Here is a 23,281-nt window from a genome sequence, read left to right on the forward strand (position 1 = left end):
TCCCACTGACAAAATGGGCATTAAGTTGCATTGTGGTCACAAAGTAATAAATCAGTCCCCAGATCCAAGTAAAATTAATGCCAGTGGAGTTAATCTCTCCTGAAGCTTGCTACATTACCTGCGCAACGATGAAAAAATGTGCAGAGGAGATTTCACCTTCTTCTCACTAATCTTTTTGCCATGGGGACAATTGAGCTTCTCTTTGCTGTTCTGCTTCCACTGCTGCGTAACAAAAGTCTGCATAATTCTGTGGGAGTAATAAACTGGAAATGTCAAATTTGCTGAACGAATGAAATATGAGTTAGTTCCTATAGTTTTAGAATGAAAATTCAGTTCCAGCTCATTAAAGCACTGTTCAAGCTTCAAGTTTGACAATTTACTTGTGTGGTCCAGGCAAGTTCTGTCCAGTTAAAACATCCAGCGTTCATTTATTCCTTGTGAGTAACTGTATCTATATATTCGACTTATTTTATCCAAGTTTCTGCCTCTGCTGCCTCACTCCGAATGTGCGAGAAACTCACTGGGACATATCATCTGCTCCTCCAGAAATCTGGAGATATCCTTGAAATTCCTGCACACTAACCTCAGCTGGAAAATTGCTAAATAGCTGCTTTTACTTATGTTGAATAATAACCAAAGTGAAGATATTGCCTCTCTTGACAAACAAATTGTGCTTCAGAACATGTCAACATATGGGGATTCTGCTATTCGAGATCTTGCTTGCAACTCTGTAATATGTAAAACTGCTGGTTCTCATGGATTTCCCACATGCATATTTTAGGCTAGGATTTCATGTGCCAGTGTCAACACTGGTGACACTGCAACTCATACTTTGAACCATAGATATTCTCCGATGGCTTTGTACTGATCAGCAATGTGAATATGGAGGTAGTTTTAGAAATCACTGCCTAATTATTGTCAGAATGGGTGTATGTAGCATTTAGTGTAGCCAGTGGTGACTGGTAATATTTTCTATCTTATTTGTTCAGTGATGGTCCTTCTATCTTGGACTCTAGGCATGGAACTGGGCTAGCATACAGACTGTAGACAAACTCTGGTATCTGCTTAATACTTGCATATTAGTACTTTGTCTAAACATTACAGGTTAAGCACATTGCTCCTAGGCATCATTTCAACCCTTCCCTCTCAAGAAAGGGTCTAACACATGACTCTGATGTTAGTAGTACACCATCATCAACATCATACATTAGCACATCCCATCCATACTACACCTCCCACCCACAAATACACTATCCTATTTTAACAACGACATCAAACTATATCTTTAACCATTAACATTGCATTTCTGTAACTCCCTTTTTACAGTCTCCCACAGTATTCTCCGCCCTTAGGGAAGACATTTTGGAGACATGAGGGCTTTCTTCTGCATCTGGTGGGACATCATCATCTGCAGAATAGGACAACAATTTATCAGCGTTGCTGGCAGCACTGCTGGGAAGCAATGTGTAGGTTTCAGGATAACTGAACTGCAAGGACAATGACGGCTTTTCAACGAAAGTCTGATCCAAAAGCGAAAACCGAAGAGAATTGACATTTGGATCCTCTGGGACTAGAAGAGAAAAGCTGTGGACACCCTGAGGAACTTGTTGCTCCCTTGAAGGACTCAGGGATGATCTTCAACTTCTGGGAAGACTGCCACAGCTGTACCCTTTCCTGCTATATCAAAGACTGAAAAGGCGGAGATTTCAATGAACTTAGATGACAATGGAAAAAAATAACCAACTTCCTGTAAGACGGTCAGGAGAAGAAGAAGAGATGATTTTACAATGATTTTTGGGAAGACCATCTACTTTCTGCAGGCAGTGATGAGAAAGCTATACTTCTCTCTGCATGAGGTTGCTCCACTATGGGCAATGGGGAGAATAGCTGAGGATATGGAGACAAGACAGCCTCACCTTCTGTAATGAAGGAATTTCCTGTAGACAATCTGGGACAAGATTACATAGAAAATAGGAGCAGGAGTAGGCCAGTCGGCCCTTTGAGCCTGCTCCACCATTCATTATGATCATGACTGATCATCCAACTCAATAGCCTGCTCCTGCTTTCTCCCCATATCCTTTGATCCCTTTCGCCTTAAGAGCTATATCTAACTCCTTCTTGAAAACATACAATGTTTTGGCCTCAACTACTTTCTGTGGCAGTGAATTCCACAAGCTCACCACTCTCTGGGTGAAGAAATTTCTCCTCATCTCAGTCCTAAATGGTCTACCCCATATCCTCAGACTGTGACCCCTGGTTCTGGACTCCTCCACCATCGGGAAACATCCTTCCTGCATCTACCCTGTCTAATCCTGTTAGAATTTTATAGGTTTCTGTGAGATCCCCCTTCATTCTTCTGAACTTCAGTGAATATAATCCTAACCAACTCAATCTCTCCTCATATGTCAGTCCCACCATCCCACAAATCAGTCTGGTAAACCTTCGCTGCACTCCCACTATAGCAAGAACATTCTCCCTCAGATAAGGAGACAAAAACTGCACACAATATTCCACGTGTGGTCTCACCAAGGCCCTGTATAATTGCAGCAAGACATCCCTACTCCTGTACTCAAATCCTCTTGCTTTGAAGTCCAGCATACCGTTTGTCTTCTCTACCACACGCTGCACCCTGCATGCTTACCTTCAGCGACTGGTTTACGAGGATACCCAGGTCTTGTTGCACATTCCCCTTTCTCAATTTATAGCCATTTAGATAATAATCTGCCTTCCTGTTTTTGCTACCAAAGTGGATAACCTCACATTTCTCCACATTATACTGCATCTGCCATGCATTTGCTCACTCAATCACCTTGTCCAAATCACACTGAGGCATCTCTGCATCCTCCTCACAGCTCACCCTCCCACCCAGCTTTGTGTCATCTGCAAATTTGGAGACATTACATTTAGTTCCCTCATCTGAATCATTAATATATATTGTGAATCCCTGGGGTCCCAGCACCGATCCCTGCGGTACCCCACTAGTCACTGTCTGCCATCTCCTGCCTGTCAACCAGTTTTCTATCCATCTCAATACACAACCCCCAATCCCATGTGCTTTAATTTTACATGCTAATCTCTTATATGGGACTTTGTCGAAAGCTTTCTGAAAATCTAAATAAACCACATACCTACATTAGCTGCCCTGCAATCTGTAGGAACTGTCCCAGAGTCTATAGATTGCTGTACAAGATTCTGCAGTATCAGTAGTGCTAAGGATTCTCGTGCTGCTTCTGTGCTGACATTCAGCTCTGGAGGGAAGAAGGATGTCAGTGGGACAGAAGTACGGGTGTCAATTGACTTTCAATCCTGGAAGGTACCAGATCTTTACAGTGTAATCCTCTATGGACTCTGGCATGGAATGAGGCAAGGCATTCTCTGTGGAAGATTCTTCATGGACAACGGGAGATAGGCTAGGCAATACATTGGTAGGTTCAGTGGAACTAAGATATGAATGCTGCTCGCTACTAAAAACACAGCTGACTTCTTTAAAAACACAGAGGCTTCATATGCTGGAAAGATGAATCATCCTTGAAGACCTCAATCCCCAAGAGATCACTTAGTACTGCAAGGGATTTTTCCTCATCACTCTTCAGGAAAAGTCAATCAGGTCTAGCAGGTCTTCATTGGGATGGTCACTGTCTGTGGCAGTGCCTTCTGTATCTTCCACCCTTGGCCTTACTTCACAAAGGACTGAGAGACTCATAACTTCAACCTCTGCCTGGGGTCTAGTGGATGATGTCTCTGTGAAAGAAAGGAATTTATTGCTGAGTGTATAAACTTCCTCAGTTTCTGAAGGCTGAATTTCCCCTGCTTCTAATTAAAAGTTTGAAGACTGTTGTATGAAAGGCAGTGAGTTGTTCAAATGATGAGCACCAGCTGGTTTTCTAGGATTCCCAGATGTAAGCCAATTTTGCCACTTAATAAGGATGTGTGTTGATTGTGAATAACATAGAGAGAATCAATAATCTGTTGCTGCTTGTAGATTAGAGGAGCAATAATCCTGCTGTTAGTTGGAAGGTCTATGCTGTCTGGACCTTGCAACTTGATGTTTAATTGATGAAGGGTCATTGGGTGAAGCCAGTCGAGGTCATCTACTAATATGTTAACAGCAACTCCAGTATCAATTTTAAAAATAGCATTGAAGTCATGAATTTGCAGTGTAACTGACCAATAGTCTGGATTCAGATTATCTGTAGTTTTGTCTTTATCTTGACTTTCCATTTCTTGGAAGGAGTTTGTTTCATAAATACTGTCTTGTCTTCGACTTTGCTTAGAATTGTTGAATTTGCAGAAATGCTTCAAATGTCCAGTTTTGCTGCACTGGAAACATTCAAACCTCCACCCTCCCCCCTCCTGCTGGGCAGCCCTGGGGTGGAATCGTCTGTGCCCATTGGCATTAGGCATGCTTGGCAGCGTGAGTGGACAATGTGGCGAGAAGGTCAAAAATCAGTTTCACAACGTTGTGAAACCAGTTTGCGACCATCTGCTCAGACCGTCGATGGCGGGCCGCATTTCCCACCATCGGACGTCAGGAACGTAATATATCAGCATATCATTGTAAGGCCAGCCTGGCGGAATGAACCACCCTCCCCACCCGGCCACTGGATTGTCCGCCCTCAATGGCTAGTTCAAAACATAGTTCACAAAAGCCCATATAAGGTGTGCACTCGGCGGACTGCGTTTTGAGGGGAACTTGGAGGTGAGTAAACAGTAATGTTGTGTAGCGCTCGCCTGGGTCACCTATTGGATTTCAAGGTTGAGAGACGCGTTGGAGGCGTGGGGGCAAGGGCTGCCCTGCAATTGAGGCGCATTGGAGGTGTGGGAGCAAGTGTTGCCCTGCGGTTGAGGCAACCTGTAGGGGGGTAGGGGCAAGGTGTGCCTTCCGGTGAGGCTACTGAGTTGTGGGAACAAGGGCTGCACTGCAGTTGAAGGTAGAGCACATCCACATGTGGGTTTGGGGGGAAGGAAGCAGCTACGTATTAGGTGACTATTCCTCTGCAGCTAAGGCAGTTCAGGCACAGCCACACTGACACGCGTGGAGTCTAGCCTCTAACTTATCTGCCCATTCAAGCGATGTAGAGGCATGCAACTGCCATCAAGTGCTCCAGAGCTTTTCACGCCTTGGCACAGACTGCAAAGTAGTGAGTGGACTATCAAACAGTTGGATATCTGGACACATTGTACAATCTCCTTGTTAAAGCTAGCCATGGAGCAGCCACTGGTGGAGGCACTCACAGCCCCTTACAATGTCAGCATCTCAATTTGGGCCAGTCTTCCCCATAGTTCAAGATAACAGTGCAGCCTCACTTAGGAGAATGCCTGCACCTGAGCTGAGAGCACAGCATGCAGTCCAGTAGGCAAAGCTTCCGCCAATCGGTCAGGTGGAGTGGGGTGAAGGTAGGTGGGGTTTTGGGCAGCCATGCAGCGCACTAATCTCTGGCCATTCAAGTGGTGGCCAGCACTCTCCGGGATGCGTTAAGGGGCCTTCAGACTTCACCATGAGAGGTTCTTAGTACACCCAAGCTGACCAGCGCATCTCCCTCTTTCATCCTGCTGGAGGGGTACATCAGGAGCACGGAGCCTCATGAACTAGCTGTATGCCTCTTGACATACAGAGGTCGAAGACGCTGGAGAAGAGAGCGACAGAGGTGCCTGGCTGTGCAGAGAGGAGCAGCACTCTCTGGAAGAAGGGGTGGCTGGGGCTTTCTTTTTAATATTCATTCAAGGATGTGGGCTTCGCTGGCTGGGCCAGCATTTATTGCCAATCCCTAGTTGCCCTTGAGAAGGTGGCGATGAGCTGCCTTTTTGAACCGCTGCAGTCCATGTGGTGTAGGTACACCCACAGTACTGTTAGGAAGGGAGTTCCAGGATTTTGATCCAGCAATAGTAAAGGAATGGCAATATATTTCCAAGTCAGGATGGTGAGTGACTTGCAGGGGGAACTTCCAGGTGGTGCTGTTCCCATCTATCTGCTGCCCTTGTCCGTCTAGATACTGTCAAAGGAGCCTTGGTGAATTCCTGCAGTGCATTTTGTAGATGGTACACACTGCTGTGGAGCAGACCGTTGGGATGCTGAAAATGAGGTTCCGATGCCTGGGCCAGTCTGGTGGAGCCCTGCAATACAGCCCACAGAGGGTGTCATGCATCGTCATTGCCTGCAATGGGGAGAGGAGTTGGCTGAGGAGGAGTTGCCAGAGCTGGAGCTCTTCTCCAATGAGGAGGGTGAGGAGGTCCTCAAAGGCGACGATCATGGCGATGAGGCCCTCACACTGGCAGATGAGGCAGGCACGCTTGGGAGGCCCCCATAGCTGCTAGATTTGTGCAGGATGATGTCAACATGCAGTGAGGAGATACCAAAAATCCTCAAGTTGCATCTATGAATGATTGTCTCCAGTCTGGCTGACGGCGGTGCACATACCCTCTGTGAGAATGCTCTTGTCATGGATAAGCAGTGGAGGCCCTAATAGTCACTCGGTTGCAGGAGGATGATGATGACATGCAGTAAGGATATTCCATAGATCTTCACATAACCTCTGTGAATGTCTGACCCCTGTCTGGCCAAGGGCCGCTCGCTTGCGCTCTGTGATCAGGGTCATATCATAAAGATGCAACCATGAAACTTAGAAGCATCTGATCCTTTGTTCACCTTCAACGCCTGAACCCTTCAGGAGCACAACCCCACTTTAAAGGTGCTGAGAGCACACTTGACAGAACTCAGTGACGCCAGCCCACAACATTCTGGCAGCAATGACAAATGCCGCCGAGGTGCAGGCATCAGCAATATATCCAGGGAGGTGAGGCTGTTCCATCACTTTGGTCCGAAGGCTGCACAAAGCATAGGGAAGAGGCCCAGGACTGAGACACCTGCCTTTATCTTGCGCAGGAAGGTTGCACATCTGAGTGACAAGAACACTGCTCACCTGAACAAAGAGCCATAGGCAGGGTGACATTCTTGGGAGTTTTTTTTTATGATAGTGAACGTTATGTACAAGTGATTAACACCAGTTCTCAGGCTGTGCAACTAAATAGCCAAGTGGTTATGGTACTGGGTTTGTAACCCCAAGATCAAGAGTTCAAATCTCTCAATGGCAAAACTATGAAACAATGTAACTTCATCTGAATAGGAACAGATGGAAACATGTTTGTACTCGAAAGAGTTACATCTTCTTAACCTGCCACTACATCTTGGTGCTCCCTGGACAGCAACAGTGGAGGTGGAGGCAGCCTGCTCACTGCTACGCACTGTCTGTGAACACCTTGGCGGGCATCCACTGGACGGCCCTGGCCTGCTTTCGGGGTCCTGCTGTGTAGCAGTGACACTCTCCTCAGCCTCTGGAGCTGGAGCTGCTGATGTTACAGGAAGAGGGGATTTGGATGGGCTAGACACTCCCGGAGTCACCTGGTTGGATGACCCCGGGCTGTGCACCTGCTGATCCTCCTCCCTATGGGTGCCCGAAGGCCCCTGACTGATTCCTTGAGGAGAAGGGGTAGCTGGAGTGAGATTGGGCTGCCTCTCATCTCTCTCGCATACAACCTGTTGGAGGCCAAGTATGGCGTTGTCGATGGTGTTCAAGCCACACAGCAGTGCAGGCCGCCATCCTACCAGTGTTGACCTCGGTTGACATGCCAGCACTATCACCTCAGCCTGAAGGCAGATGGACTCCTCCATCGTGCCTTGCAATCTGAGGAATGCACCAGACATCCCTTCCTGATGTTTCCGAACTTGTCTTTGCAGCTCCAGCAACTGTGATATGACCGAGTCCAGAGGCTCGTCATCTGATTTGGATTCAGCCAATATCTGACCTCCAGCAGTCTTCCAAGTGCTGGACACCTTGGAAGTTCTTGCCGCCACCTGCTGTGGATCAGACAGTACAATGTACTCACTAGATTGTGATCCCAAGCCACTGTAAAGCTAGGTCCCACTGAGGTGTGTGTCTCTGGTGAAGCAAGTGGGTTAGCGCTGTGACAGGGCTTCAAGAAGGGGTTCAACAGATTCCTCTTCTGAGCTTCCCTCAAGGCTTGAGTGGAGGCCCAGGGTAATGTACTGCTTTGGCAGTTTCCCAGATATGCCTGCGGAAGCAAGGGGAGATAATTAGTGCATGGCAGTGGCCATGAAACAAGACACATCACTCATGGCATGGCTGTCTGGTGGATGTTGCACTGCTGGATCCTCACTTGGTAGAGCACTGCCAATCTCACCGTCAGCACAGGAATGGTCCAGATCCTCACCAGCCAGCTGGATGGCTCTGTTTTCAAAGTCTGTGAGGACCTTGATTTCAGTCATTCCGCCACCGGTCTGCGACCTCTCCCTCTTGTTGTGTGCTAGCTTGTCCTGCATGAATAGAGATGGAGACAATGTAAGCAGGATAACTGCCAGGCCATGCCACATGATGAGCATGCCTGGCATGTGTGGGTGGTGAGTGGTGCCATGGTCAGAATGAGGACAATGAAGGTGTGTGTGAGAGAGCGAATGGTGATGTCCCTTGAACTAGCGGTGAGTGAGAACCCTGTGGATGTGTGATGGGTTTGTAACTGTGTGAGTTGAGAGTGATGAGAAGAGTGACTTACCCTGGCAGAACAGAGGAGATCATTCATCCTCTTGCGGCGCTAGGTGGCTGTGCTCCTTTGCAGGGCATTGGCGCTGACCGCCACTGCCTCCCAAGCCGGATTAATGATGTTGCTGCCCATCCTGCAGCAAAAGTGGGAGTAGATAGGAGTTTTTCATCCCAGACACCCAAGACTATGCGATCATGGAGTGGCTAATCCTTCAGCACCCCATATCCGCAAGAACTAGCTGGGCAATATAGATTGGTTAGAAATAATTCAATTGATTCTTTAGGTTGTTGCGTGAGCTGGTTAAAACATGCCCGTTCAATTGCTATGTTTTGCTTCCAGCTAAAATAGGTGTCAGAATAGACTCCAAGTCCACGGTGGATTCCTGCACCCCCTTGCCTTAAGAGAACATCATCTGCTACGGACTTGTTGCACAAGGAAAGGAACTGACTTGAAGCTTTGGCTCCTTTGTTGAAGGCCTGATGCTGCTCAATACCAGGGAAAATAGGTTTCTATAACTCCCATTGCTGGCGTCTCTGTGGGCCTTCAAGTCAGTCAAAACGTTGGGGTAAGGGCAGGGTCTGCTCACATGGTGCAGTCATCGTTACCTCTCTCCAGTGTGCCTCCTCCTTCTGCCAATTTGTTACGAGCTGCTTTCAAAGTTTTTATCATTCTAAGCTTCCGTCGATAACACTGATGTGTTTTTTTCATCAATGTCTCCAGTGCTGCCACCATGTTTTAGAATAGCCCTTCTATCTTGGACTCTAGGCATGGGACTGTGGACATACTCTGGTATTTGCTTAACACAAGCTTATTAGTACTACATCTAAACAGGTTACAGAGTAGGCATGTTGCTTCTGGGCATGATTCCAACCTCTCTTGACAGTCTAACACATGACTGAGTAATGTCAGCTTTACATCATCATCGATGTCATATATTAGCATATCCCACCTTTATCCTACATTATTAATCTTGGAGCAACAATAACTTGCATTCATATAACAGCTTCCAACGACAATTTGAATTCATTTAACACCTTCCAACAGCAACTTACATTAAAGTGACACCTTCAATAACAACTTGCATTAATTTGACACTTTTTATGAATTCAGAGCATCTCAAAGTCCTTTTCGTCAATAATGGACATTGTAGCCTGTAATATTTACAATAGTCAATTTGCACACAGTATGGTTCCTCAAACAGTAACGTGATAACAACCAGATAAACTGTTTCAGTGATCTTTGTTGAGGGATAAATGTTGGCCAGGACACATGGAAGAACCCCCCCCTGCTCTTTTTCAAAATAGTGCCATGTAATCTTAGTTTAACATCTCATTCAAAAGACTTTGCCTCAGGCAGAGCTAGGTGCTATGGGAATGCAGGTGTCACTGCACTTTAAATATCTTGTTATATATTTTTCTGAAAGACTTACTTTTTCAATTGATGTCCCAGTCCAAATCGATCCTTTGTTGATGTCTGGAAAACATCAACTGTTGGAACTATAAAATTACAGGAGAGAGACAAAAGATACAATTAGGAGCAAGTGAATAAAAACATAATAGCCTTTCATGTGTTAGAAGTAAGGAGCTCTCAAAGACTACAGGTGCCTTGTCTTCCTGTAATTTACAATCATTGACTGGTTTAATTGCCCAATGTCTGGGAATGAATGATCACTGTGTCACAGCTCTAATTACAGTAAATTAAGAACTGTGGGAATGAATTTGTTAAATACAGTACTTTAAATGGAAATGGTCCTGGATAAAGAGCAGTGGGACATTGTGTTTGACACACAAGAGAATAAAGCTATGCTCAATCTTTCAGAGCTTATAAGTCAGTAAAACCTTATTCACAAATAAAACCAACTTGAATTAAGTACAAGAATCACAAAAATGTGCACTATACTTTTTTATGTATTTAACACATCTAGAGATGTGAGAAAATATGGCACAATCTATTTATTGTACTTATCATGTGCATACCTGGAAATGGTGACATTCTATTTTCCCCTTCCCCTTTGTTTCCATGGAGACATACTGTTACCTACACAGCAGTGAGTGTCATGGACCATATTTTCCTGTTTGTTAATGTTAATGAAAAAGCAAAAGTATTTACAATATTGGTAGAAAAAACAAATGGATTATTTGTCCATGTTTAGTTATATCTACCCTTTCAGATCTAAATTTCCAGATATTAGTGAAAAGCTAGTAATAAAAAAAGATTGGTGTTTGTTAACACCTTGTTAAAGTCATTGATGGTAAAGAAGATGCTTGGGGTCACAAGTTCTGCAGGTGCAGAGTCAAATTAAAAATGTCAAGCCCAACACCATCAAAGATAAAATGGTCTGCTTGATCAGCACCCTACTCACTATCTTAAATAATTGCACTCTCCATCAGTGATGCGTGATGGCTGCAGTGGGTTCCATCCACGAGATGCACTGCAGCAACTTGCAAAGGCGCCTTTGAGAGTTTCTCCCAACCTGCTGTTGCCATCACTGGAAGAGATGGTGGGATAGCGGTAGTGTCATTGGGCCAGTAGTCCAGGTTAATAGTCTGGGGACATGGGTTCAAATCCCACAGTGGCAGCTGGTGGAAGTTAGATTCAGTTAATAAAATCTGAAGTTGAAAGCTAGTCTCAGTATGATGACTATAAAAACAATCATTGATTGTCATAAAAACCCATCTGGTTCATTAATGCCCTTTAGGGTACCTAGTCTGGCCTATATGTAACTCCAGACCCATAGAAATATGGTTGGCTCTTAGCTACCTCTGAATGGCCTAGCAAGGCAAGTAGAGATAGCTATGCCCCCATCCCATCAAAGAATTTTTGACATGGAAAATGTCATCACCTCAAAATCCACTCCCTGTTGCACATCATCCCAACTTGGAAACAAATCACTTTTCTTTCATAAGTACTGGATCAGGATCCTGGAACCCTTTACTCAACAACACTGTGGGGAAACCTTCACCACACAGATCGGAGCAGTCTAAGAGGAAGGTTGCTCACCACTTCAAGGGCAATTAAGGATAGCTATATCTCAAGAAAGAGCTAATTCAATGAAGCCAGAATTCTGTGAATTTAATGACAGGAAGATTTTTAAGTATCAGCACAGCATTGACAGAAGTGAACGTGGTGGTAGTTAGGAATGTAATAGGCATGGAGCAAGTCAAAGCAGAGAAGGTGGGATAAAGAACTAAAGGGAAGGTCTGTAATGGGGTGGAGGGCAGGAGAGATTAAATTATAAAAGGGTAGCCATGACCAGATTTAAACATCAACAGACAATTAGCTGCCTGTGGCCGTGGTGTCCACCCCCATAGGGGAGGTTATTCCCATCCAAGAGCTACTGACTAATCAGATGGCAGCTGCCCTCTAGTTTCAGCAGTGCCATTGGGAGTGAAGACCACTACTGAGGCTGCAGTTCCTGACAAGGAGCCATAACAATGAGGTCTTGGTGCAGATTTGTCAGGACCAATCAGGCAGGGTCCAGCGAGGTGGGGGTAGAGGGGTGGGGGTGGGTGGGGGGGTGGGGAGGATGGAGTTTGGTGGTTGGGAGGCTGGAGTGAGGTGTGGGGTGGTGATGGGAGACAAGTGGGCTATTTCCATGTGCACTGGCCTCCGTCAGCACAGGATGACAAATCACGAGGGCCAGACTGCCGATCCCGCAGCCAAGCCGATTGTGTGGGCACCCCCCACCCCCTGCCCCCCTGGTAAAATACTAGCAGCAGTGGGAAGAGACCCTTAAATGTCCATTATTTGGCCGCTTAAGGCCCTTAATTGGCCCCAAGGAATAGCCTGACACCTACCCCACCTCTGGCAAAATACCAGCGGAGGCAAGTAGGCAACGGACACAGTGTCCCTTGCCTGCCAACAGCTCTCGGGGAGCATAAAATTCCATCTACAAATTCTGTTTCTCTTTCCACAGATGCTGCCTGACTGCTGAGTATTTCCAACATTTTCTGTTTTTATTTCAGATTTTCATCATCTGCAATAGAGGCATTTTGTTTATATCTTCACAAATTTAATGTGGCTCTTCAAGGGAAGTGACAGGAACGAATAACTGGATCGTGAGAAGTAAAGGAGACTTTTCCTCTTTTAATTAATTCAAACAATCAATGCAGGCAGATATAAAATGTGCACCATAATTTTTGTCTCTGGACACAGATTACGTTAGTGAAGGCCATACACATGAAAGGTCTTGCAAGGTGGGCAAGTATTTCCAAAGTCATGAAGACATGCATTATGTCAAATAATTATTTTTAATCCACCAGCTAGAAATCTCAATTGAACTTTTAAAAAGCAGAATTTTTAAAACACAGAGACTAAAGGTAACTTGACAACACAATCTTAGATGGCTACCCCAATTTGCAATACTGTACATTCTACATTCCAATTCATTGAAATGGATACAGCGTGTCTGCAAGACCACCAAAGACAGTGATCTCCTGGGGAATATGAAGGATACATATCTGTCCAATTATCTAGGCATTAAGGCAATCACCTGAGATATTCAACTGTTGGAAATAGATCATTAATCCTAATCACTGGAACAAAGACATCCTGGCTAAGAAAGCTTGCCAGACATGATCTAATCAAATTATCCTTGGAATACACAAACAATGACCTTATTTGAATTCCATGAACAGTTGGAGTGGAACGATCACATGACAAGCTAACCCTTTGCATGTTTCAGCCATGTGTTTTCGCTGCAGAACAGGGAATAAGTAGTTGAGACATTGAGAGAGACGATCCATGGGGTCCCTCCTGCTTCCTTCTCTCTCCAACTCATCTGGCAATCCTTGAGCCCTGTTTTCTGATAATGATCATCCAGGGACACCCCTGCTTCAGATAGAGATTTCTTACAGAATTCATGCCAGCACCAACATCTCCAGAAGAACAGCCAATACAGCCATTTATATTTTAAAATCTTAAGCACTGGTACCACAGAAGGAAAGTCATAAGATCAACAAATTCAGCCTGAAGCCAGCCAAGTCACCAAACTACAGATTGTATATTCTTTTTACTTTTTATGGACTCTAATTTGGCCAACCTACCCTTTGCCAATCTGTAATCTGTATTTGTGTGTTCATGAGACTGTGTGCGTGTGTGTGAGAGGGAGAAGGTCAGAGCATATTTTATTATTTTACTCAGCTCAGTTTAAGTATTAAAACTAATCCCATTCTTTGTTAATCTCCAAAAAAGCTGTCCAATTGGTTCACTTATCAGTTAAATGTTTTCTAAATTGGCAAGTATATCCTTTTCAGAATAAAAAAGGACCTGTTGCAGTCAAATGAAGAGAGGGAAAGAGAATAGCTATTCTACCTCTCCTCACCTAATTGTAATAGCAATCAATATTATTTATAGGGAGGTGGAAGATAAAACGACATCAAGTATATGATGGAAAACAAGGTAATGTGAATCTTTGTGGCTTCATAAATGAGCAATAAGCAAAATAATAAAAATAGTTCATGTGTTATCATAAAACTGTGAGGTGCAAACATCCTTGACCAAGTTTATTAGTAATTTTGACATTTTTATTGTTGTTTATTAGATATTCGTTTTGGAGGTTTTCCCATATGATTCAACTGTACAACACAATGACCGCACAGTATGACCGCCAGCCAGTTTCACTCTCAGGTTCCAAGCCACTCCCAGCACCTCAACCCTACTGTGGTAGCTGAGTACAAACAAAACCTAGGGAAAAGTTACACATATATGGCTGACTTATGACTGAAAAAATTCACATCTCAAATTTGCCTAGTGCTACTGGCCCTGTCCTTCTGACAGGCTGATGTGCATGTGTGTTTGAGCTTTAGGCACGTGGGATGGGGTGCAATTATGTGACAGAATGAGGAAGATAAAGGAAATGGTGATGTCTCTTTTTGGCAATGAATGATCTAGATGAAGGGACAAGGTCCATAATGCAGACCAGAACAAAGGTTGTGATGGAGGGCAGAGGAGAGGTTTGGGTCTCAAAAGCCAATGAGTAAAAGCAAAAGTCAAGTTCTAGCTGTTAAAGTCCACACACTTTCCAGGGTGATTACAACCCCAAGTTCACAGTTTGGCTACAAGAAGTAAGGGCTGAACTTTTTTCTTCACTATAAAGTTTTGCAGCATTGATATACAGGAAGTGCTTATTTTATTTGAGGCCAATGCAAAAAGAGACACAAGGAAATGTCAAAAAAAATGTAAATGGAGAAAAGGAAATTCAAGGATCAAAAGAAATTCAAAAAATGTCTGGAAAACAAAACAGTTCAGGATGATTTCATAAATTAGGAGCGATAATTGGTATTTTGTTTAAAACGTCTGCATTATTGATGCTCCAGTGATGTAGAATGTGCAAGTGGAATTTTCACTTCACTTCCAAATTCAGAGAAGAATCTCTCATTTTTACAAGTGTATCCTTTTGATAGGTTATGGATGGATATGAAACCAGAATTCATCATGATTATTTCATTTCTTGTTAACCTTTAACATATCACAGATCAACTAAATCTAATGGAATTTAAAATATTTCATGTGCTCAGAATAGGCAATGATAGCTAAATGACATCTTATTGCAATCATATTTGAGAAAGGTTTAATAGCATATGAAAATCTTTGCACAGGACTGTGCAGGCAGTATGCAGAGCAAAAGTAAGATTGAGCTCTCATGTAAAAGATTAATACTGGAAGACTAGGAGAGTAGTTCTCCAACCATTATTAGGTTTAATGGATGGAAAATTGCATAGAACACATGCCTGAATTCCCAATGTCTCTTCCTGGCAAGTGAAAAAGGCTGATATAGTGCAAATGTCAGGATGGTTTGTGGCTTAGAGGGGAACTTGCTATTCCCATGCTTGTCCTTCTAAGTGGTAGAGATCATGGGTATGAAAGGAGTTGTCGAAGGAGCCTTGGTGAGTTGCTGCAGTGCGTCTTGTGGATGGTACTTACTGCTGCCACTGTGGAGTGGTGGTGGAGGGATTGAACGTTTAAGTTGGTGGATGGGGTGCTGATCAAGTGGGCTGTTTTTTCCCTGGTGGTGTCGAGCTTCTTGGGAGTTGTTGGAGCCACACTTATCCAGGCAAGTGGAGAGTGTTCCATAATACCTAACTTGTGCTTTGTAGATGGTTGACAAGCTTTGTGGAATCAGAAGGTGAATTACTCGCTGCAGAATTCCCAGCCTCTGACCTGCTCTTGTAGCCACAGTATTTATATGGCTGGTCCAGTTCAGTTCCTGGTCAATGGTAAGCCTCAAGATGTTGATAGTGGGGGATTTAGTGACGGTGATGCCATTGAATGTCAAGGGGAGATGGTTAGATTCTCTTTTGTTGGAGATGCTCATTGTCTGGCGCTGATGTAGTGACAATGTTACTTACCACTTGTCAGCCCAAGCCTGGATATTGTCCAGATCTTGCTGCATTTGGATATGGAATGCTTCAGTATCTGAGGAGTCACGAATGGTGCTAAACATTCTGCAATCATCAGCGAACATCTCCACTTCTAACCTTATGATAGAAGGAAGGTCACTGATGAAGCAGCTGAAGATGGTTGGGCCCAGGACACTACCCTGAGGAACTCCTGCAATGATGTCCTAGAACTGAGATGACTGGCCTCCAACAATCACAACTATCTTCCTGTGTGCTAGGTATCGCTCCAACTAGTGAAGAACTTTCCCCTTGATTCCCACTGACTTCAATTTTGCTAGGGCTCCTTGATGTCACACTTGGTCAAATGCTACTTTGATATCAAGAGGTGTCACTCTCACATCACCTCCGGAGTTCGGCTCTTTTGTCCATGTTTGAAGCAAGTCTGTAGCAAGGTCAGGAGCTGAGTGGTCCTGACGGAACCCAAACTGAGCATCAGGGAGAAGGTTATTGCTAAGCAAATGCCACTTGATAGCACTGTCAATGACACCTTCATTCACTTTGTTGATGATCAAGAGTAGGCTGATGGGGTGGTAATTGGCCAGATTGTATTTTCCCTGCTTTTTGTGGACAGGTGGATTTGTCCTGCTTTTTGTGGAAGGGCAAACCAAGAAATTGTCCACATTGTCATTATAGCTGTACTGGGACAGCTTGACTAGGGGCACAACTAGTTCTGGAGCACAAGTCTTTAGTACTATTGCTGGGTGTTGCCAGGGCCCATAGTCTTTGAAGCCTTCAGCTTGTTTTTGATATCACGTGGAGTGAATCAAATTGGCAGAATACTGGCATCTGTGATGCTGGGGACCTCAGGTGGAGGCTGAGATGGTTTATCCACTTGGCACTTCTGGTTGAAGATGGTTACAAATGCTTCAGCCTTGTCTTTTGCACTGATGTGCTGGGCTCCCCCATCATTGAGGATGGGGATATTTGTGGCGTCTCTTCCTCAGGTTCATTGCTTAATTGTCCACCACCATTTACGGCAAGATGTGGCAGGACTGCAGAGTTTCAATCTGATCTATTCTAGGTTCATGTTCTAGATTGTTGCTAATATTAAAAATGGAACATTTTGTATAACGAGTAAGTTTGTGGACAATGGGAGTAGTCTGTTATTGACTGAGCAAGAGTGAAGAGTTCCACTTGACTCCTGATACAAGGCTGCAAATGGGTGTTTCAAAAAGAAAAAATGGGATGTTCTCAATAATTTGCCACTAGAGTTAGATGAACAAACTTTGACATTTAAACAGGTTATGCGGCAAAGAAAATTCTGTAGGCATAATAATATAGCCTTTTTATTTAACATATACCTCTGTGCGTGACCCTCTAATTGTTCAGTGGACACATAAAGAGTGATCAATACCAGAATGGAAATGCGGGAACAAGGGGCTTATTTGAAAAACTGTCAGCTGCAAGGGGAAGAGAGAATGGTTGGTATACCGGGGGAAAAATCTCAAATGGGCTGTGTCATCACCTTTATCTGAATCTATCTGCTGAATGCATTGTCGGGTCTAAACGAGAGGTTGCAGGAACTTGGGAATGCACGTGGCTGTGCCTGTCTGGTGTGTCGAGCGGAGAAACAATCCTCAGTTGTTTTACTAAGAAGGAGGCACATTTTCACTAAAATGGTGGTAAGTAAGTATGTAAAATAGATTACCAGCTTGGAGAGTGAAACTCAAAACATTAATGATGATTTTCACGGAGAAACAACATGGGTTCTTATTAAATGGGAAAAGGTGGGATTCAGGGGTTTAAGAAATGCACCAAGGGATATTGTGGATTGAAACAAAAAAATTCTGGAGCAGGATTTTCCGGGTCGTTGGGCAGACGCGGCAGGCGGGCCTAGGAAACAATGCACCGACTACGATTTCATGCTGGCAGGCCAATTAACGGCCAGCCAGCATGAAACACGTGCTGAAAGGCTCAGCACTGCCGGGGTGGGGGCGGGAGGAAGGCGAGCGCTGAAGTCTGCGCAGGCACAGGGGAGCACAGAAGGAAAACTCCCTGAAGGCAGAGAGCTGCCTCAGGGAGCTGAAAAATTTTAAAATCAAAAATAAAGACTTTGAAAATGTGAAAAAAATGTCTCCACTTAGGACTTACATGAACATAAACATAATAAAAATGATGTCAAAGCAGTTTTTTATTTTTTTAAATTAATGTCAGAAACCTCATCCTGCCCATGGATAAAATTTCCTTAAAATGCAAAGGCTGCCTGGCCACCCGCCAATCGTAAGGTTGGACGGGCAGCAAAAAATCTCCCTCGATTAATGCTTTAATGGCCTGAATAAGCCTTTTAATTGTCAGTAGGCCCGCTTCTGACTCTCGCACGTGCCTGCCGACCGAGATATCGTACGAGTGCGCGATGACTTGGGGAAGCTCACCCGACATCATCGCGCGCTATTTTATGCCCGATCGGGTCCGGCGCACAACTGCCTGCGGGACATACTGAAGAATTTTTGGCCCCGCTCATCGACGCGTAAACTGATGCACGGTGATGTTGGGCAGGCGACCCGATGTCGCTGCGCGTCATTTAGATTTTCAGTTCCGCAGGCGCGCTGCCAAGTCGGCTGCGTGCCCGCTGAACTATCAAAGGCCTATTAAGGCCTTTTAAATAGTCATTAAAACAATTAACAGGGCTGCCTGTCCAGCCCTAAGGTTGGTGGGTAGGCAAAGAGCCCAGACGGCCTTCACATTTTTCTTGGAACCTCATCGACAGACAGGATGAGGCTTCATGAAGGTTGCATTAATTAAGCAAATTTTTAAATCAAAATTCATGAACATGTCCTGGCTCATGTGACACTGTCACATGAGGGGACATGTCTTAAAATATTTCCTTTTCTTTATTAAAATTTTAAATGCGTTCTTTAGCACACATGCGTGAAAGAGTGCAGGCCCCGACTCCCGAAATCCCCCCTCCCGCCCACTTAGGGAGCGCTCAGTGCTTCCAGGTGCACGTTAGGCTGGGTGAGCCTTAATTGGCCTGCCCACGTAAAATGGCAGCGCAGCCTCAATCAGGGGCACCTATCGGGTTCGCGCCAGCCCCCACTCGCCCCTGCACAAACCCCCCCCACCCCCCCCCCCACCCCCACCCCGCCCCACCCCCTGCCCCCCACCCCGATAGGTGGAAACTACTGTCCATAAAATTCTTCCCCTGGAAAAACTCTGCTCAATTCTTTTCAGGCATGAATCTGCTGAGTTAACATCTTAGATCAATGGTCTTTCATTAGATAATCAACTGGTAACATTAACTCCACCTTCCACTTTCCACAGATGCTGCCTGACCTGCTGAGTATTTCTAGAATTTTCTGTTTTTATTTCTGATTGCCAGTATCTGCAGGATTTGCTTCTAGTTCTGCTTGTTTATATTGTGGATGGTTGGGCTACAAGGCAAAGGTCTTCTCCACCACTGGGTACAGGTTGGCAGGCGGGGGCTGTAAAATTGGGCACTCTGCCATGGGCCTGATGCCTACACACTGCTAGATCCCCTGCAGCAATTTTACCAGAGATAGAGGAGACATCAGGAGGCCCACCTTCCTGTTGACCAACTGAGGCTCTTCTGGGACCAATTAACGGCCATTTAAAGCCCTCCTCTGGCTGCTGTTGGGATTTAAGCCAAGGCAGGAGAGGCCATGCCAAATGTGCAGCCTGGCAGCTTCCACTGCTCAATCTTATTGCAAGGCAAATGAGTGAAATGCCTCCTTTATGGGCCTCCTGTGCCCATCAGAGGCTCCCACTCAAGCTCTTGCCATTCACCCCCTCAGTACCCCTCACCCCCTGCCCTGTCCACATCGTCTAAACCCCTCACCGGTTGGGTCTGCCTGCCTCTGGCGTGACACCACTCCGCTTAACATCAGAAATGGCTCCACCAATTATTGCCTTTGGAGACTGGATGCAGTCTCTGCAGTGGCTACTGCTCCTAGTGCCACTATGGGGCCCAGAAAGCTGCCAAATTTCCAAGGGGGGCAGAAGCTTTGCTTCCAGCCAGTTAACAGCTTAATGATGATGTGGTTGAAGTATAGATCAGCCATGATCTAATTAAATGGCAAAACAGTCTCAACATTCTGAATGTTCCTTTGGAAGTCCACAAATGGCAATGTTTTCAGGACAATTACAAACAGTTTTTTATACAAGTTTGCAATTTTAAGAACCAATGGCGGATTTTTTTTTCTCTGTGCTACATATGTCACCACATACTGAACCTATTCTTCCACCGGCAACAGCTTCTGGAATTGCTGGTGATTTTACCCTCCACTCACTTTAAGTGGAATATGACAATTCAAGCATTAAGGGCATTTTGCGTGTTCCTAACACCACTTTGCATATTCTGATATAGGTTTTTCACAATGTTAAATGAGGGGGTAGAGCCAATTTACATATGTCATACACGATATATCAATCTCTGAAATGATAAGCAGCACAAGGTCCATAAGTCACGCTAGCATGCTAACTTTATTAGTGCTGACAGACTGAGGTCAGGAAGTTTCAAGAGCTTTTTTTATTGTAATTTTCCTCAGGCATTCTTTCAACCTAAGGCCTGTTTGAATTTGCATCTTTGCTGCTGAGGCAGCACGCCCATGGCCTGCTCCCAGCCCTTCTTTACTGCCTTGTTTGGCCAACTATGGCAATATGAGAGGGAGTAGTTTAAAAATATATATGTATAAAAAGCAAAAAAAAACTAATCATAAGGAGAATCAAATATAATCTCAAATTGTTCGAACAATAGGGTATGAGGTAAAACGACCAATCCCAATTTTATTATCAGACCAGAATATGATAGCGTTATCTAAATGGTTTGCGTTGTTTGCAGTAACATTTTTATTTTTTCCTGTTTCCTATCAGCTATACATCAGCGCAGCGGGCAGAAAAATATTTTATATGGAATGACAAGTGATGGAGTTTTCCATCCTTTCAATGGATGAGTGCTCAGCAAGGAGATAAATCGCTCACCATCTAAATTTGTCTCATATGTGGTGAAATGACAAACAGCCTAGAGTGTGTGACAAGGTATCTCAGCATTTTTTTGTGTTAGCTGGGTTTTCAGCAGCTTAGCTTATAACCTGCTCCAAATATTTCATACAACACCGGACAGGATCCTACTTATGAAGTAAGGAAATGCAGGTATCCTATTTTTGAAGTGTTCTGTAAGAATTTTGTTTTGTTTGCTTTAATTAATTATGGCACTGTAAGTCCATCTGGCTGCCATGTTCGTCATTGCCTGCTGAGATCCATGCAGGTTTTTGAGTCTATCATTGGCTGAGATAGGAGATAACTGGAGTCAAGTGCCAGGATGAAGGGTCTAAAATTCTGATGATAATGTACGTAGGCTGACTTGTGCTTACAACCTCCAATGTGAGACTATTGGACAATGGGATGGAATTACATCAAAGGTCATCCAGATCTCACCCCATGTCTACACAAGTGCACATTCTAACAGAGTTCCTCAGATAATGGAGTAGGAATCATGGGCAATTTTTCTTTACTCTAATCAAAGGTTTGTTGAAGCAAATTGCAGCATCTTTATCACCACTCTGGATGGGGTCAACTGACCAGCTACCTAATCTTAAACTTAACTATTTACACCATTTTTATTACTGCGGGACTGAGTTAATGACTTGTTAAAGTTGCATGCACAGATTTTTATTGCAAACATATGCACCAAAAATAGAGAGGCACATTAAACCATTGTCTTTAGTACCCTCTACAACTCCTTTTCCTAGCTACTGATTCCATCCTCTCCCTGGCAAATGTCTGAGGCTGAACCAAACTGTTCACAAACTTGGTGTCATATATGACCCTGAGAGGGCCTTCCAACCACACATCCGCACCATCACTAAGACCACCTATTTCTCTTTCCGTAACATCACCCCTGCCTCAGCTCAGCTGCTGCTGTAACCTCTAGCTCAGTCTATTTGAACGCACTCCTGGCTGGACTCCCACATTACACCCTCCGTAAACTTGAGGTCATCCAAAACTTTGCTGCCCTTGTCATAACTTGGACCAAGTTCCATTCATGCATCATCCCTGTGCCCGCTGACCTACAGTAGCTCCTGGTTAAGCAATATCTTGATTTTAAAATTCTATTCCTTGTTTTCAAATCTCTCCATGGCCTTGCTCCTCCTGATCTCTATAATCTCTCCCAGCTCCACAACACCTCAATAGCCTGCCTTCCTCGAATTCTGGCCTCTTGAGCAGCCCCAATTTTAATTGCTCCACCATTGGTGATTGTGCCTCAGGTGCCTCTGTGCTAAGTTCCAAATTAACCTCTCCACCTCTCTACCTTGCTTTCCTCCCTTAAGACCCTTCTTAAAACCTTCCTCTGTAACTGAACTTTTGGTCACTTGCTGAAGACATCCTTCTGAGTTTCATAGTAATATTTTGATTTATAATGGTCTGAGTTCCTTGAGAAATTTTTAAATTATTATTTGTTCAAAGGATGTGGGCATTAGTGGCTAGGCCAGCGTTTATTGCCCATCCCTAATTGCCCTTGTTCTGAGGGCATTTCAGAGGCAACCACATTGCTATGGATCTGAAGTCACATATGGGCCAGACCAGGTGAGGACAGCAGACTTCCCTTCCCTAAAGGGCATTAGTGAACCAGATGGGTCTTTATGACAAGCAGCAGTGGTTTCATGGTGATCATTAGACTTTTAATTCCAGATTTTTTATTGAATTCAAATTTCACCATTTGCTGTGATGGGATTCAATCCCAGGTCCCCAGACCAATACTCTGAGTCTCTAGAATATTAGCCCAGTGACAATACCACTCTCCACCGCCTCCCCCACAAGGTATATAAATACAAGTTGTCGTTGTTACTGTTGTCATCTTGGGAGCTGGAATTTTCTTCTCAGTGCTCTTGCCACTGGAGGTTAGGTGGGGAAGGGAGTTCTGCCGATCACTTGGTGATCTAACCCTGATACGAACCCATTTTAGACCGTAAGACATAGGAGCAGAAATTAGGCCATTCAGCCCATCAAGTCTGCTCCACCATTCAATCATGGCTGATAAGTTTCTCAACCCCATTCTCCCACCTTCTCCCCATAACCTTTGATCCTCTTACCAATCAAGAACCTATCTATCTCGGTCTTAAATACACTCAATGACCTGGCCTCCACAGCCTTCTGTGGCAATGAATTCCATTGATAGATTTTCCTGGATCTGGGTTCATTATGTATTTACAGTAGGCTTCTGGAGACAGCTACTATCAGGAAATTGTGTGGTTCTGTATTGCAGCATTTGTTCCAACCTCAGACTGGAGATGAACTACAAGGAAAAGGGACACTAGCCCACTGAAGATCTGAAAGCAATGTTGTGCAAATGAGTTCATATCACTGCT

General features: G+C 44.5%; 1 protein-coding gene across 2 annotated transcripts in view; it reads right to left on the reverse strand.

Annotated features, from left to right (window-relative positions):
• Positions 1 to 23,281, reverse strand: part of parp8 (poly (ADP-ribose) polymerase family, member 8) — a 470,797-nt gene that overhangs the window by 128,702 nt on the left and 318,814 nt on the right. For both annotated transcript variants that reach the window (XM_041197708.1, XM_041197699.1), the window contains exons 10-11: positions 9,986 to 10,052; positions 119 to 247 (exon numbers count right to left, since the gene is read on the reverse strand). In XM_041197708.1, coding sequence (XP_041053642.1) covers positions 119 to 247; positions 9,986 to 10,052 — 196 coding nt within the window. The remainder of the gene's footprint in view (positions 1 to 118; positions 248 to 9,985; positions 10,053 to 23,281) is intronic.

The sequence above is a fragment of the Carcharodon carcharias genome, chromosome 1, assembly GCF_017639515.1.
Source record: "Carcharodon carcharias isolate sCarCar2 chromosome 1, sCarCar2.pri, whole genome shotgun sequence".
NCBI classification, from domain to species: Eukaryota; Metazoa; Chordata; class Chondrichthyes; order Lamniformes; family Lamnidae; genus Carcharodon; species Carcharodon carcharias.